Below are 15942 nucleotides of genomic sequence, written 5' to 3' on the forward strand. Positions count from 1 at the left end.
ATATTTGAGATCAAAAACAAACGACAACAGCAGCCATTTGGACGTTTCCACTGAGGTATGTTATGTAACCTGCAGGGTAGTTCACTTTGCACGTTTACCAGCGTTTACCAGGGACAAATATTTTAAATCATAAAACGAGAAAATATTTCTCGTGTACATTATTGCATATACTTTACTAAGAATTGAAACGATAATAATATTTTTTCCATTTTTAAAAATAATGCCACAAAGTGCTCCTCTTCTTCTTCTCCAAGGTGTTAATGACACATGTAAGACGAGTCAAAGAATAAAAGTCAAGCAAAGGTTATAAATAACTAAATAAATATGTATCTATAAAATAGTTAAGATACTATTTCAAGAGCAGTTAGTGACAATGTTGAAAAGATCAGGGATTTGGATGTTTTGGTGCTAGTGAACACAATGTTTCCTCTCTCCCATCACCCTCCCTGTCACATAAAATCTCCCTGTGCCTGCCTGAATCCACAGCATTCATCCTGCTGCACATGTCCTTCTCCTCCTCCTCCACCCCCAACCTCCACCTCCTTGCTTGAAAAAAATAATGCCACCACCAGGCCAGGGAGGGCTCATCCAATGAAAAAGTGGGAGTGCTGCACCATGTCAGACGATTGGCTGCTCTGGCCCTAAGCAGACTTGGAGAGAGCCTGCAGCTCAGGGATTAGAGGTGGGTCTTATGCATGCTAAATTGTGTTGCTTCAGTTCAGGAGGCCTTGTAGTGTTCTTACCTTACCCAGGAGGATCCAGACAGATCAGCAGTGACTCCAGATTAACCCATATTCTAACTCTCAGATGATATAGACCCGTCGGCATCTGTCCTTCCACAATGGTTGTGCCTGAATCTCAGGACAAAATGTATTACCCTCCTGATGACATGAAGAGGGATGCTCATGTGCCTGATTTCAACTCCTATCTGGCACTGTACAGGAAGTCTCTTGAGAATCCAGAAGGTAGGTCAAATATGTCTGTATTTTTAGTGCAGTGCTTGCAGTGTTTCCTTGCATTTCCCCTCCTTCTGAGCCAGTCTGTGTACAGTGTCTGATATTAAGTATCACTTTGTTTCAGCTTTCTGGAAAGAGATTGCAGATGAGTTCTTTTGGAAGAAGCCAGCAACAGGACCAATGATGCAGTACAACTTTGATGTGACAAAAGGGAACATTTATGTCAAATGCATGGAAGGGGCCAAAACCAACATGTGCTATAACGTATTGGACAGGCTTGTGAAGGAGAGGAATCTCGGTGAAAAAGTTGCCTATTACTGGTAAGCAACAACATCAGTCTGGGATGAGTGTTGGCTTTGATGGGAAATGCTGCCTGCAGTTATGTCAGGTATTCCAGTCAACAGCAACTGTTGTGCCCCCTGTGCTGACCCATGTGCAACAAAGCAAACCTCAGCCAACACAAGTGCTTCAGCGTTTGTACCCTCTGAATCAACAAAGAACATTTAGTTGGATTTGTTGCCATTTTTTCTCAGATTTCATCATCAACCCCATTTTATAATCTAACATTGCAACAGTTCGTTAAAAAAAACAAGGTTTTGGTGTATTATTACAATACGAAAGCTGACGTCCACTTAAATCTTGCCAGAATCTTCCAATAAGAAAAATCCTAAGATCCTAAAGAATGGATTGTTTGCAAAATATGAAAACAACAAAGTTTTCATTGGCTATATTTTGTATGTAAACTCATAAATCTTCCCACGGAAGGCTTTGAAGCTCCTGACTTTTATTGAACTTTTTAACTTACAGTAACTTGCTGCTTACAGTAAAGTCTCACACCCTCGACTACCCACCAGAGAGGTTTTGTGTTGTTTTGACTTGATGTTATGACACATCTTTGCTCTGTCAAATTAAGAGGCTTCCCAAACAAGAAACAGTGCAAGCTCAGCAGTAATAGGGGTTCAATGGAACTGGGAACAGTGGAAACCAGCCATCACCCATACAGGTGTCTGAACACTGTTTGCATTACATAAAGCACTTGTGTAATACATCTGCTCAAGTGTTTGCCATGACAGTTTCAGCACACCATGTGAGGAGGATATAGTCTGTGTCAGCTGTGTTATTACCCTGCTTATATTCAAGTTATCAGTAACCAGGTAGTTTGGTGTGGCCCGTTAAACAGTTAGACGACTTTTGCTCACACCTTGAGCAAATAGCAAATAGCAGCTCAAATGGTAGGACTCCATAAAAAAATAAGACACCAAAAGGTATTAAGCTAGTAAAATGTTAAATAGAATGAATAGATGTTTGTTTTTCAAAAAAAAACATAATAAAACATAGTAAAAATTGCCAGTCTCATATAGAAATATCTTCACTCAACAACAAATGGTTTTGTAGGTTCCACAACCCTGATTCCAGAAAACGGCACAGTGTAAAACATAAAAAAACAGGATATGGTAACTTGCTAATCCTTCTTGGTGTATAGTAAATTGAAAACAGCACTCAGACAATGTATTTAATGTTTGACCTCATCAGCTTTATTGATTTTTGTAAATATCTGCTTATTCTGAATTTGATGCAGCAACACGTTTCAAACAAGTTGACAGGAGCAACAAAAGACTGGGAAAGATGTGGAACGCTCCAAATCCACCTGTTTGGAACATTCCACAGGTAAACAGGTTGATTGGTAACAGGTGATAGTATCATGATTGGGTATGAAAGGAGCATCCTGGAAAGGCTCAGTGGTTCATAGCGGTTCATAGAGGTTCACCACTTTGTGAACACATGATTGGATAAAGAATAAAAACTGTTGTCGGTTAACACAGTTTTCAAATGATTGCATTCTGTTTTATTTACATTTCACACAGTGTCCCAACCTTTTTGGAACTGGGGTTGTATAACTAAAGCACAGCGTGTAAGGGATTACACTGAACAGTTTTTGTGAAATCAAACCAGCAATTAAAAAGCATCATGAATGTAATCCCCTCCAGAGCACTTGTCTAGACGATTCTGACATGAGAAAGTGAATTGTGCTTTGGTCTGAACTGTCAGTTCTGGCTTGAGGTTGAGAAGGGTCTCAGTGCTCCGTGGTGACAGGTGTCCTGTGGCTTAAGTGTCACCCTTTGAACAAACATTGTTTTAAACAAAGAGGGATTTATACCCATTCTCTATTTGGTTCTTAAACTTTTCAAGTGCTTGTAAGGGATTTTGATTTTAAACTCTCAACAACATAATTTCTCGCTCAGTGAGCCCTGGAGGTAATTTAACAGCTGCTCCAAATGTCCTTTTGAATTGTTGAAGATTGTAGCAACACTTGAGTTACGCATCAGCTACTGTAACTGTAAGTCTGAGCGAGATATCTCAATGTCGGGTTTGTCTATTAAACAAAAAAACATTTATTGACCAAATAATATATTTAAGACATGAGACTAAAACAGCAGAATAAATTACATAAAATGAATCAAATGCAGACCAAAAGAAAAACAAAGTTGAGAAAATGAAAGAGCATAATAAATAAAAGACTGCAATTTATACTGCTTATACAAAAACTGCACAAAGTCCAAAGGCAGTGGTAAATATTCAGTGTATTTTAAGCTCTGATTCATAAGTATTAAGTGTGGGCTGCAGCTAAAACAGCTTCCCCATGTTTGGATTTTATGGATTGGTAGGTTGATTCTGTAGTGTGTTTTGCTCATAAATCATTTGGTGATTTACAATTGAGTTATATTTGCCAAAGATATTTTTCAGACTGCAGAGATTTTGAGAACTGGAGTAATGTGCTCAGCTTTCTTGGTCTTTGTGAGATCTTAAGCACTAGCACTCTGAATGAGAGGCAGCTGTCATGGAGCTTTTTTAGAAAAACCTGAGAAAATCCTATTACAGCAATCCAGCCTACCAGAGATAAACACATGGATTAGTTTCCCTAAATCTTGTTTGTACACAAAATCTCTAATTCATGCTATATTTTTAGGTAATAGTAGGCTGGTTTATTATTGTCATAATATGGGCATTAAAATTTAGATCTGATTCCCTGACTACAACAAGATTTCCCGCTTACAATTTAGTTTTCAGCAGCAGACAATAACCAGTTTTATCCTTATCTAAATGTAGGGATTTTTGACACATCCAATCCTCCCTTTGCTGAATTCCCATTGAGAGCTAAAGGGACGAGTTACTTGTGTTGAAGTGTTCCAAGGACTGAACCCTGTGGAACTCCACATTTGACTTGGTTTGCTCTGATGCATATTTGCTAATAGACACAAAGGAGGAGGTAAACTTTTTCACATGCCCTTTAGCACCACTGTTGCATCATCAGTGCACTTTATCAGTAGCTGTTGCATTTATGACTGCAGAGTTTCATCACCGTAATAATTAATTTTGCAATCGTCAGCCTGGAGATAAAGCGTCAGGTTGTTGTAGGGTTTTGGCCCCTATCCTGCACCAAAGGCCATACCATCCTGTCTGCTGGCCTGTAAAACATTGTGACAAATAGTTTTCTAAACAACTGTCCTGACAAACATCCAAACCTAATATAGACCCAGCGAAGAACAGGAACAGGTTATCTCCCCTGTGAACTCACAGAACTCACTGAGAAGGTTCTTGCGAAAGAAACAGTCTAGGAGGTCTATCATGAAATTATGGAAAAGCCGAAGCTCTTTGTTATCAACTCATACAGACAGAGCTTCACACCATCACAGACAGTTTTTACATTACAGTAAAAGATATGTTGTGTGTCTGTGTTGTCTTCTCAGGGAGGGGAACTCACCCGACCACCACCTGGCCATCACCTACCGCCAGCTGCTGAGCCAGGTCTGCCGCTGTGCTAATGCCCTCAAGCAAATGGGTGGGTGAGAAGCTAAAAATCTTTCATGAAAAAAAATATTACCTGAATATGAACTGCTTAATGGCAAAAACAGAGTTGCATGATCCTTAGAGTTTGAGTAAAACATGAAAGAAATAAACACACGCCAAACTCAATGCTTAAGGTTTTTTCAGCTTGTGGATTCACGAGGGAAAAAAGACATAAAGTCAAATCACCTCAAGAAAAGCTTCAAACAACATTATCACAGGAGGTGTGTAGTCTATATCTCAAGTATACAGGTACATAGATATAAAAGTATCATCTAAAATCTTTCAAATGTTGTGAAATAGCGAGGACAAATATTGGGATTGTCGTTTGGCTCATAACCAGCATGCTGCAACTCACCAGATATTGCTCTATGCCCTGTATGCTCAGTATGCCCATTGTACTTATTACATATCAGACATGCAGTACACTATCTGGACCATATCCAACATACTTAAACTCACCTTAAAGCTACATTGCTATTGCTGGTTTGAGCTAAGGCGTAACCCAGATCAGGCCCAGATGAAAAACTCAAGTCTGCTTGTTTCCTTGTTCAAGGTGTAAAAAAGGGAGACAGGGTGTCTATCTACCTTCCCATGATCCCAGAGCTGGTCTACACCATGCTGGCCTGTGCAAGGATCGGAGCTGTGCACTCCATTGTGGTAAGTAGCATGATGAACTTTATCTTTCTTGATGCAAATGATGCACAGCCTTTGTTTCACCCATTTTGGAGAAGCGGATGAGTGGGGTTTGCTACAAACATGAAGCGCCAATTAATGTGTGCATGTTAACAAAGTATGCACGACAGTCAACATGCAGGTTAGCGGTATTGCTAGCGTTCGCCGCTTTGACCCCATTTCCAGGAGAGAACATCAGCTGAACCGGAGCTCTTACTTCAGTTGGTCCTGGCTGCTCTGCTCCTGTAGTTATCAGCTGTTCTCTGTGTGAACACAGCGCTGGCAGCACCTGCACTCAATATATGGGTCAGACATTTACTGGCTGTATCCAGCTTGGAAAGGCATCAGAGTCTGTACAGTTTTGCAAGCAAGCAAACACTATTTTAGCTTTTCAACCTTCCCCATCTGTGCAAAGGTTATTAGCCCTGTTAAAAATACTCCAGGTTGCTCCAAGGTGGGTTTTTTATGACTTGCAGAGGCCTGTTTTTGGAAGGCTTTACAGTGAGTGACCTTGTCTGTGCTCCCTCGTTGCTGTAAATTTTCCATCTATGAGTTTTTAGCATATTTGATATAAAAAGCAGTTAGCAACCTAAGGATCTTTGGCATAGCACCACCTTCTTGGATTCTCATGTGACTGTTAATATTAATCATAAATTAGCTTGGCATGAAATTAAATCATAGATGGAGCCAGGCAGGACAGCCAGTGCCACTCATGCAGTGACATTTTGCTGAGTCCAGAGTCGCCAGTGACCTGATTCATAATGCTGTCATCAACACTGAAACTCTATGCTCTGTGAACCATTAACCTTCGCCAGAACGCAAGTGTCTGGCAGCAGATGATCACATAAAGGATTAGACATAAATGTCTGGTTCATTATGTAACACTGAACAAGGTGACATTACATGGTAATGAGGAGGAACAGCATGCATCAGACCGTGTGTTTGCTTTTTATAGAGAGACTGTGTAGCTTCTGCTCAGCTGCAGCCACAAGTAGCAGTTAAGGAAGAATGGAAGCTAAAACACAATTGACTTATTGTCATCAGCTACACAACAGCATCTACTGAACTTTGCTAACATTAGCTAACTTAAGCCACTACATGCTACTGGTAGCATCAAAACCCCTTAAGTGTACTGAACTGAGCAAGGCTGCATTTTTATACTTATAAATGCAACTTTTAGTTTGTCAGATGAGGAATTAGTTATGCTTTAAATGTAAGTTGAAAGTCAAATCTGAGATGCCAAAGCTTGATTTTTGATTTTTGATTATTGGGTTGACACATTTTTGCTCAGTGGTCTGTTGTTAATGCAACATGTACTGGTTGAGCTTAAGTCGCAGCTTCTTCTTCCACCCATGTTGCTGTGTTTCCAGATCTCACCATAATAAGAGCAAAATAATGTCGGACAAAACTATGACAATAAGACTCAAGTGGTAATAAACCAGATTCGCCCTTTAAAGGTCATAAGTGCTGCAACATCTCCTCCTTTCTCCTTCCTCCTTCTTGTCTTTCTCCTGCTCAGTTTGCAGGTTTCTCCTCTGAGTCGCTGTGTGAGAGGATCATGGATGCTCAGAGCTGCGTCCTGGTGACGGCAGGTGGGTCCAGGAACCAACACAGCAACACCAGAATGTGATGTGTTGCAGCGCTCAGGGGCTGTAAAGATGGTTTTCAAGTTGTAAAGTGACTCAGTGTTTAAATATCCTCTCCCTGCTGGTTCATAGACCTCATCACCTGTCTCTCCATCCGCCCGCCCCTCACTGTCTCTCCCTCCATCCATTTGTAATATACAGATGGTGTTTATAGAGGAGAGAAGCTGATCAACCTGAAACAGATTGCGGATGAAGCTCTGGAGAAGTGCCGGGAAAAGTAGGTCCTGCTTACAGAGCCAACAGTTTCTCGGTCCTCAGCAACCGCCTTTATTTACACTAGCTGATGGTAATGGGACCCTGTCATATGAGTTACTGGACACACACACACACGTGTGTGGCAAAGTCCTATCAGCTGTTATCAGGGATGTTGAGGAAGCACACTGCCCGGTTTATACATTATGGGGTTGCCGGGCAACACGGGCCACTCTGATTCATCAGGGAAGCCCAAGCTGCTCGTCCCCCATGGCAACATGAGCCTGAGAGGGATTTGAGCCGGGAAACACAGCATGCTTGGATTGGTTATCCAGCGGTGGAGGGAGGCAGAGTATCAGGGGTACAGACATGTTTAGGAGTATCATCTCAAAATAACATGTATGGCGATATTGTCCGTGATTCCAAAGCCTCATGTGGCAAAACAAAGTTTGCTGGGGACTATTTAACCCCAACCTTTAGTATATTTACTACAAACTTTATATTATATTATGTGCTTTGTGTTTTTTTCTCCATATTGTACTTCTGCTACTGCTACTTTTGTATGTTTTGAGAGAGATCCTTCCTCTGTCGCCCTCCTCAAGGTTTCCCCCTTTGTTCCCTGTTAAAGGATTTTTGGGGGAGTTTTTTGTCATATGAATCAAGGGTCAAAGGATAGAGGGTGTTGTATTGCTCAGATTGTGAAGCGCTCTGAGACAAATATTTCATCATATAATGAAACTGACAAGTGAAAAATATGAAAATAATATTTTTGCTGCATCTCACACCTTTTTTTCATTTCCTCACAGAGCGTCATCTAGTGTCACTAAATGCCTCGTCGTCAAGCACCACGCACTGAGGACGAAAAGCAGAGCAGCAAGCAACAAACTACAGGTAGGTCTATGGTAAAAGTTACCGCCTAATGTTCTGGTTTACAGCCATTTTCTTCAAGCTAAAGTGCTGTGTGACAGCATCTGTGATGAGTGCTGTGATATAATGTTCAGATGAAGCTATAAAAACCGACAGGAGCACAGTTGAAGCTCTGATCATCAGCTCCAGTGTCAAGTTTTCTGTGGACTGTTTTTCTTAGAATATGAAAATGTGACATTTTGGCAATAAGTGCAGCAACAGCAAGGAAAATATAAAATTTATATGTTAAACTAGTCTGCATTTAAATGAGTAATTATTTCATGTATAAATAGAAATCTATGGATTAAAGAACGGGAGGTTAAAAGTCGGATTTGGCACTTTTTACGGCTGTAACTACATTTATTTATGTCAGACACTGTAATCACTGTCGTCTCTTGTATCTCCTACTAAGAGACAATGCCTTCATTTCTCCTACAGCACTCAAAAAGCGTGGACTTAAAACATTGTTTTTATCTGCAATTCTGAAATTTAACACTATTAGCATTATGGTTAAACTACTACTGTTCAGTGAATCAAGAGTCTGACTGACTTTTTCTTGTGTATGAGACAATATTAGAGCGTCTCAGGGCACCGCACTAAAAGGTGCACATGGTCCACTCCTGCAGTTGGTTGGACAAAAATAGTTTGTCTCCAAAGAAAAGACTCCCAAAGTGGCACTGCGCTGACACAGATGCTGAAGACTTCAGGTGAACGTTGAAGCAAAAGTCAGTAAAATCAGGCTACAAAAAGAGAAAAAGAGGGAAAACAGTTAGAAGACATAGTCTTGTAAATGCATATGAATGAGGCTCTTGTTTTTCTGCTACACCACTTTCCACAGACAAATCATATAAAATTTCTCCTGAGGCCAAAACAGTAAAAGAACATCACCAAAAAACGCGTCTTCCAATTTAGGGTTCAGAATATGCCTCCTGCGGGCACAGCGAATTACAGTCGGTGCAGAATTGACATGGTGTGTTGCTGCCTGAGCTTTTGGCGCACGATGTGAGTAGATGTAATGAGGACTTTTATGTGTTTCATTTGTTCCATGCTGTTCTGGTGCGTTCAGACCCCCTGGGACTCAGAGTGCGATGTGTGGTGGGATGAGGCGATGAGAGACTCTCCTGAAGAGTGTGAACCCGAGTGGCTGGATGCTGAGGACCCTCTGTTCATCCTCTACACCAGCGGCTCCACAGGCAAACCCAAGGTAAGGCACAGGCGTAAGCAGAAACCAGGTTGATAGTGGCTGAGCAAAGGGGAAAAAAAACATGATCCTATAAATCACAGCTTCTATTTTCTACTCTGATAAGCCTGTAATGGTGGTAACGTGCTGGCTTTTACATAATCTGCTGTGCTTGCCGTGAAATAGTGAGGATTGATGGTTTTCTAATGCTAAAAGGCATAAATGCAACCCTAGAAAATTAAAAGCACCGTAATTGCATGTGTTTTGTGTTTTGTGTGTATTACGGGATGTTATTATTACACAAAACACAGGGCTCCGAGCATCAGATGGTATGAAATCAGCTCTCTGTCACACACACCTGCATGCATGTCTCTCTACCAGCATTGAGAGCCCCCTTATTTTTGCTGCCTGCTGTCTTTGTGTTGACCAATTACCTCCTCATTCATGTTTCCGTCCTCGCGTACGGCACAGGGCGTCCTCCACTCTGTTGCCGGGTATCTGCTCTACACATCGCTGACCTTCAAATACGTCTTCGATCATCACCATGACGACGTGTACTGGTGCACAGCCGACATCGGCTGGATCACCGGCCACTCCTACATCACCTACGGCCCCCTTGCGAATGGCGCCACAAGTGTCCTGGTGAGCCTGAAAGAGATTTTATTCCTTTTATTTCATTTAAATATCACCACAGCGCCATTAGATCAGACATTTTAGCATAGAGGCCCCGAATCGAGGCCCAGAGTTTTTCATCTGTCTTAGAGATGCATGTGTGTGTTTTCTCCAGTTTGAAGGTGTTCCAGTCCACCCTCATGTCGGCCGGTTCTGGGAGATTATTGAGAAGTACAAAGTGACCAAGTTTTACACAGCTCCTACAGCCATTCGCCTGCTGATGAAGTACGGACGGGAGCCGCTGCAGAAGTAAGAGCCCGATCAGAAAAGTCCTGATTCTCCAGGAGCTGCAGCAGGAGTTTGGCTTTTAAAAACACGGCTCAATCAGATAGGTGGCCTGAGTGTGTTTTTGCAACAGCTTCCCAGATTTCATATGGAAATTTCCAGCTTTAATTTTGAAAAAAAACTCTTTCTCCGGTTTCACATCTTATGCAACCGACTCCTCTGCGGTGAGGTGAAGAAACCAAACTGTGTGAACATACTTTGTTCTTGCTTTTTGAACACAACATTCGTGAGAATCCTATAACTCGGTGTTGGTTATCTGGTAAGAAAAACATGCAAATTTCTGAGTCTGTCAGCACTCCAAATGTAAGACGCAGAAATCATCTGAACCTCATGTTGTAAGTTTCCAAAAGGAAGCGGAGGATTGCAGCCTTTTCCGGCATCAGCTTGTTAATGCTTCACGACAACTGTATTAAAAAAAAAAGACAACTTAAAAACAACACTTTGGGAAATATGCTCTCTCTCTCTGTTTTTCTTGCGAGAGTTAGATGAGAAGATTGATGGCACTCATGTCTGTACGCTAAATATGAGCCTGGAGCCATCAGCCAATTAGCTTAGCTTAGCATAAAAACTGGAAGTAGGGGGAAACAGCTAGCCTGGTTCTGGTTCTGTCCTGGATAGTCAGTCAGTGGCACAGCCAAGAAGTAGTTCAGCTCATAACCAGAAAAAAACACAGCTTGTTGTTTTTCCACCTCGGGTTTTTAACAAAATAAATATTAATGTGTTAGCGAGTTTTACAGGTCAGCTTGGCACCTCCGGACAGAACTAAGCTAACAAAAAGCTAAAACAAATGAGAGTATTTTTTCTAAAACATCAACTATTGCTTAAGTTTTAAACATAAAAACTAAACAGGTAAAACATCTGCAGTGAAGAAATGATAATAAATTTTATCAGAATAAATTTTGCACTGATGTCTTGGAAATGCAGCAAATAGCTCATTTAAAGTACGGGAGATATGACAAAAAGTGGAAAATATTTAGCATCACAGATTAATGTCTGAGTTATTCAATCAGTTCATCTCATTGAGATCAAAATCTATTCTTTACAAGAGACCTGAGAACAAGAGGAACATCATAGTCAGACAAGCAGTAAACAAAAAAACAACACATACATGACTGAACAACCAACAATCCATGCAACAAGTACAAGAGTCATAAAAAAATAGAGCACCACAGAATGGAATATATATCTGAAGTTTCTCTCTTTCTTCTACCAGGTATGACCTCTCCACCCTGAGGATTCTGGGTACTGTTGGCGAGCCGATCAACCCGGAGGCGTGGCAGTGGTACCACGAGGCCGTCGGTCAGGGCAGATGTCCCGTGGTCGACACTTTCTGGCAGACGGAGACCGTAAGTGCCGCCCATCTGCCTGTGATTAGCACACACCTCAGCTGGTAGTGAGTTAGATTTCAGGAGTCCAGATGTGAGGATGGTATGAGCGTTTTGCTCAGATTCAAATGAAACCAGGGACGACCACAGAAACAACAAAGCCTCGTGTTGTTGTTTGTGGTTTGCACAGTGTAGAAGTAACAGATCTCACAAACCATGAACTGAGTGTTAGAGCAGGATGAGCTGAGAACAACCTGTGGAGCAGCTCCATCAGGTTCAACCCAACAACAAAACACATTCAGTTTTTTTGTGTTTTGTCAATTCGCAAATCCATCCGACAAGTCCATACATATATATATATATATATATATATACACACACACACACACACCCTATGTCTGAAGCAGGACTTAAGCGGAAGATAATGGATGACGATAACAAACATTAACATTATGTATGTGGGTAATCCCTGATAATGTAATATAATGGTGTCCTGAATTCTATTTTTTATCAACATTAATTTTCGCTTTTCTTTTTATTGTTGTTCTGCATGCTCATAAGTGATCTCAATAACTTTAGTCTGATTTTGTGTTTTTAGGGTAACATCTGTGGACATTTTCAATATTGTTTGTGAGACTAATAAATAAAAAAATAAAATTTAGGAGTTGTTTGCAAGACAGCATGCATTATTAACACCTATGAGACGAGTTTGCTGTGCCTTCAAACATCGCTGTATTTCTCTACAGGGCGGCCATGTTTTGACTCCTCTTCCTGCCGCCACGCCGCTGAAACCAGGCTCTGCTGTAAGTGACGACACCTCCTTCAACGCTGGTTAATGTAAATCCTAAACACAGCCGCGCGTCTCCTCCGATCGCTTTCATCAATACGTACTCGTAAGGAAGCGTTTGACCCGTTTGTGTGTGAGATCCATCAGCATTGTGATCTGAACCAACGCAGGAGGCTGTTTCCATTTTTCATTTGGCTGTTCCTCGTGTAGATAATGATCCAGGTTATGATGCAGGAGCTGCGTAATGAAAGAATACAGCTATCTCATATTAAATCTCGTGTTTCAGACCTTTCCTTTCTTCGGGGTCGAGCCCACAATCCTCAACGAACACGGAGAGGAACTGGAAGGCGAGGCTGAGGGTTATCTCGTAAGTCTTAGTTCAATTCTACAGAACTTTATTTATCCCTGCAAGACAATTTTATTGCATTGTCTGTATCTGCCCTTGCCTGTTTTGTTTTCATTGTAGTTTGGATTTGATTTAATCTTGATTTTCCCATATAAAGCACTTTGTTTTAAAAGGACTGTATAGTAATACCTCTCTTCTGCTTTGTATATATTTTCTGTGTTTTTGCTGCAGGTATTCAAGAGGCCCTGGCCTGGAATAATGCGCACTGTGTACAGAAACCACGAACGCTTCGAGAACACCTACTTCAAGAAATTCCCGGGTTTCTATGTAACTGGTGATGGTAAGCAACAAACTGAAATTACATCTACTGTCAGGCCAATCACAAAAAATCTATTTCACCCCACTGCAACAAAGATAGTAAATCACTCTGGATTAAGCAAGAGTCTAACTACCAAACACACATCTTGATTTCTCACTAAAATACCAGAGAGCCTCCTGAGGGGAGAGAAAAAGATGCTGTAAAAACTCTTTCGGAGGTTATGCAACTTGTTTTCTCCTCTCTCAGGCTGCAGGCGGGATAAAGACGGCTATTACTGGATCACAGGGCGAATAGACGACATGCTGAATGTGTCAGGTACTGTACTGCCAGGTGTTACCACAGCTGCCTCTTTAAAAAGGTTATTACAATACCAAACTCTTTACCCTGTTATGTAATATTCCAACAATAACTTCAACTTATCTTACATATAACATGATAAACACATCATGACTTACAGCCTTTTCAGAGCTGCGTTTCCTCCCCAGAAAACTTGTGTTCATTCATCTCTCACGTGTTAAGTTTTGTCCGTCATGACTTTGTATTTTTCGGTGTCTTTCAGGCCACCTGATGAGCACAGCGGAGGTGGAGGCGGCTCTGACGGAGCACCAGGCTGTGGCGGAGGCCGCGGTGGTGAGTCGGCCTCACAAGGTGAAGGGCGAGTGTCTCTACTGCTTCGTCACCCTCAAGAGCAGCAGGGAGTTTAACCACACGCTGGTGGAGGAGCTCAAGACTCTGGGTGAGGCTCTGAGAGTGTATTTTCTTATTCTCAGAAAAATGTAGATAATTGGTCCCTTACTGTTAAAAAACATTAGTTGATTCATCTTTTAGTGCAGTGTTAGTGCAGTGCTTCACAATATGACAAAGAAGACAAAACTTTAGTTTTTCTAACCCTAACTCCCTATGCAAAGTGTCAAAGTAGACAATGTTTAATGAGGTAAAATGTTTCGGACGTCGTCTCTGTGACGGAGGTTTCTGAAGAGCCACTGCGAAGCTCAGTGTCAGTGACTCCATCTGTTGCCATCTTGCCAGTGCCTGACTCCACCAAACTCCTGGCTAATCAAAAAATGGACAAAGAGGTGGAGCCTGGGTGGAGCTGAGGCGACCAAATGATTCCTGATGATGAAACCTTGTAGCTAGCTGTCACTCAAAGCGGCCACGGCCATTATTATTCATAACTTTAAACCCTAATAGAATTTAAATGAGAGAAATTCACTCTCTGTACAGGTATCACAAATGGAGAAATTAACTAGAGAGAATGAAATTGCTTTTTGTACCAGGCTGTAAACATTTATCAGTTTATTGCTGCTGTAAAATTGAGCATATTAATGTGGGAGTCTATGGGGATTGACTCACTTTTGGAGCCAGCATAAAGTGGCCATTCGAGGAACTGCAGTTTTGGGCAGCATTGGCTTAATTTTTCAGCTGCAGAGGTTGCTGCACGTTGATAAGCAGAAAATAATGAAAAATCTTGATAATCGTTGATATATTAATAATCTGACATACAAAACCCTTGAATGAAAGCAGTCAGGTTTGGCTTTTTGACTTTTTGACAAATACATGAAGAAGACAGCTAAAACATTTTGTCTTTTAATTTCAGTCCAGACCAGCTTCATTCTGAATCCTTTTCTGTGTTGTTTTTCCAGTGAGAGAGAAAATTGGACCAATCGCCACACCAGACTTCATTCAAAATGCTCCAGCGCTCCCAAAAACACGCTCAGGTAACAGCTCAACACCTGTTCAAACCAACGTCCTCCTCCCCTGCTCTCCTCCTCGCTAACCTCCGTCTCCTCTTCCTCTGACTCGAATCCTTTCAGGGAAGATCATGAGGCGAATCCTCCGGCAGATCGCCCGCAACGACAAGGACCTGGGCGACCTTTCGACCCTGGCCGACCCGAAGGTGGTGGAGGTGCTGTTTAGCCAGAGGTGTGAAGCTGCAGCCTGAGCAGACAGCTCACCCCATCCAGATGAAGGCCTTCACAAACTGCTGGTCCTGGATCAGCATCTGAGCGTGCGCTCTTTGGGACTGAATGAAGGGGCTGGGATCAGAAAATTATACCACTAACACTGAGATGTTTAAATTTGTTGTTAAATTTGTAAAAAGAAAGTGAGTCAAATCTGTTGTTGCTGTTCTGGCCAAAATGGGCCAAAAAATATCTTTTATATTTTCTAAAAAGTCTCTTAGTTCCACGTCTCATATGGAAAATCTTGAATTTTAAAAGTCAGCTCGTTTTCAACTGACAACTGATGTATATTTTCAATCTGTGATGCATTTCCATCACCTGAGAATAAAGTGTTAAATCTGTTTGCTGTCCTCTTACCTTCAAGCTCAGCAGCTGATCGTCGCCCCCGTGTGGCTGGAATCGTCCTCTGCAGCCGCTGTCTGATGGTTAACTGTAAAAGCCTTTTTACTCTCCTGCCAGGGCTTTCTGCCTTTTGTCTTTTAATGATGCACAGACACACACGCACACGCAGCTTTGATGATGTGAAGTGCAGCAGGGTGCAGCGATTATGGGGGGCAGGAGGATCGAGAGAAAAGAGAGGGCTGTTTTATCTTGAGTGCACAGGATTCTTCTGAAACGACAAGCATCAGCGGTCTTAAAGAAAGGAACGACGGAACAATAATCTGTTTTTTTTAGAGATTAGAGTTCAGCAGGTTGTTGTGAAAGTGGCTCAGAGAGACTGCGCTCTTATCTTACTGCTGATGTCAGGTCAGTTACAGTGTGTGGACTTCCTCTGGTGTCTCCTCTACACCACTCCACGTCACAGCGATGTGTGTGTGTGCATGTGTGTGTGTGTGTGCGTGTGTG

General features: G+C 41.7%; 1 protein-coding gene across 1 annotated transcript; it reads left to right on the top strand.

Moving 5' to 3' along the window:
* The first annotated feature begins 26 nt into the window (after positions 1–26).
* Positions 27–15437, top strand: acss2l (acyl-CoA synthetase short chain family member 2 like). Its single transcript, XM_041948932.1, has 20 exons — positions 27–55; positions 487–682; positions 808–965; positions 1081–1276; positions 4706–4797; positions 5359–5462; positions 6997–7069; positions 7265–7340; positions 8122–8206; positions 9288–9425; positions 9873–10043; positions 10189–10322; positions 11572–11704; positions 12430–12486; positions 12757–12837; positions 13048–13156; positions 13382–13450; positions 13695–13871; positions 14779–14853; positions 14950–15437. Exons 3-20 carry the CDS (start codon positions 842–844, stop codon positions 15075–15077), a joined length of 2022 nt encoding a protein of 673 aa, XP_041804866.1. The 5' UTR covers positions 27–55; positions 487–682; positions 808–841; the 3' UTR covers positions 15078–15437.
* The last annotated feature ends 505 nt before the right edge of the window (positions 15438–15942 follow it).

The sequence above is a fragment of the Chelmon rostratus genome, chromosome 12, assembly GCF_017976325.1.
Source record: "Chelmon rostratus isolate fCheRos1 chromosome 12, fCheRos1.pri, whole genome shotgun sequence".
NCBI lineage: Eukaryota > Metazoa > Chordata > Actinopteri > Chaetodontiformes > Chaetodontidae > Chelmon > Chelmon rostratus.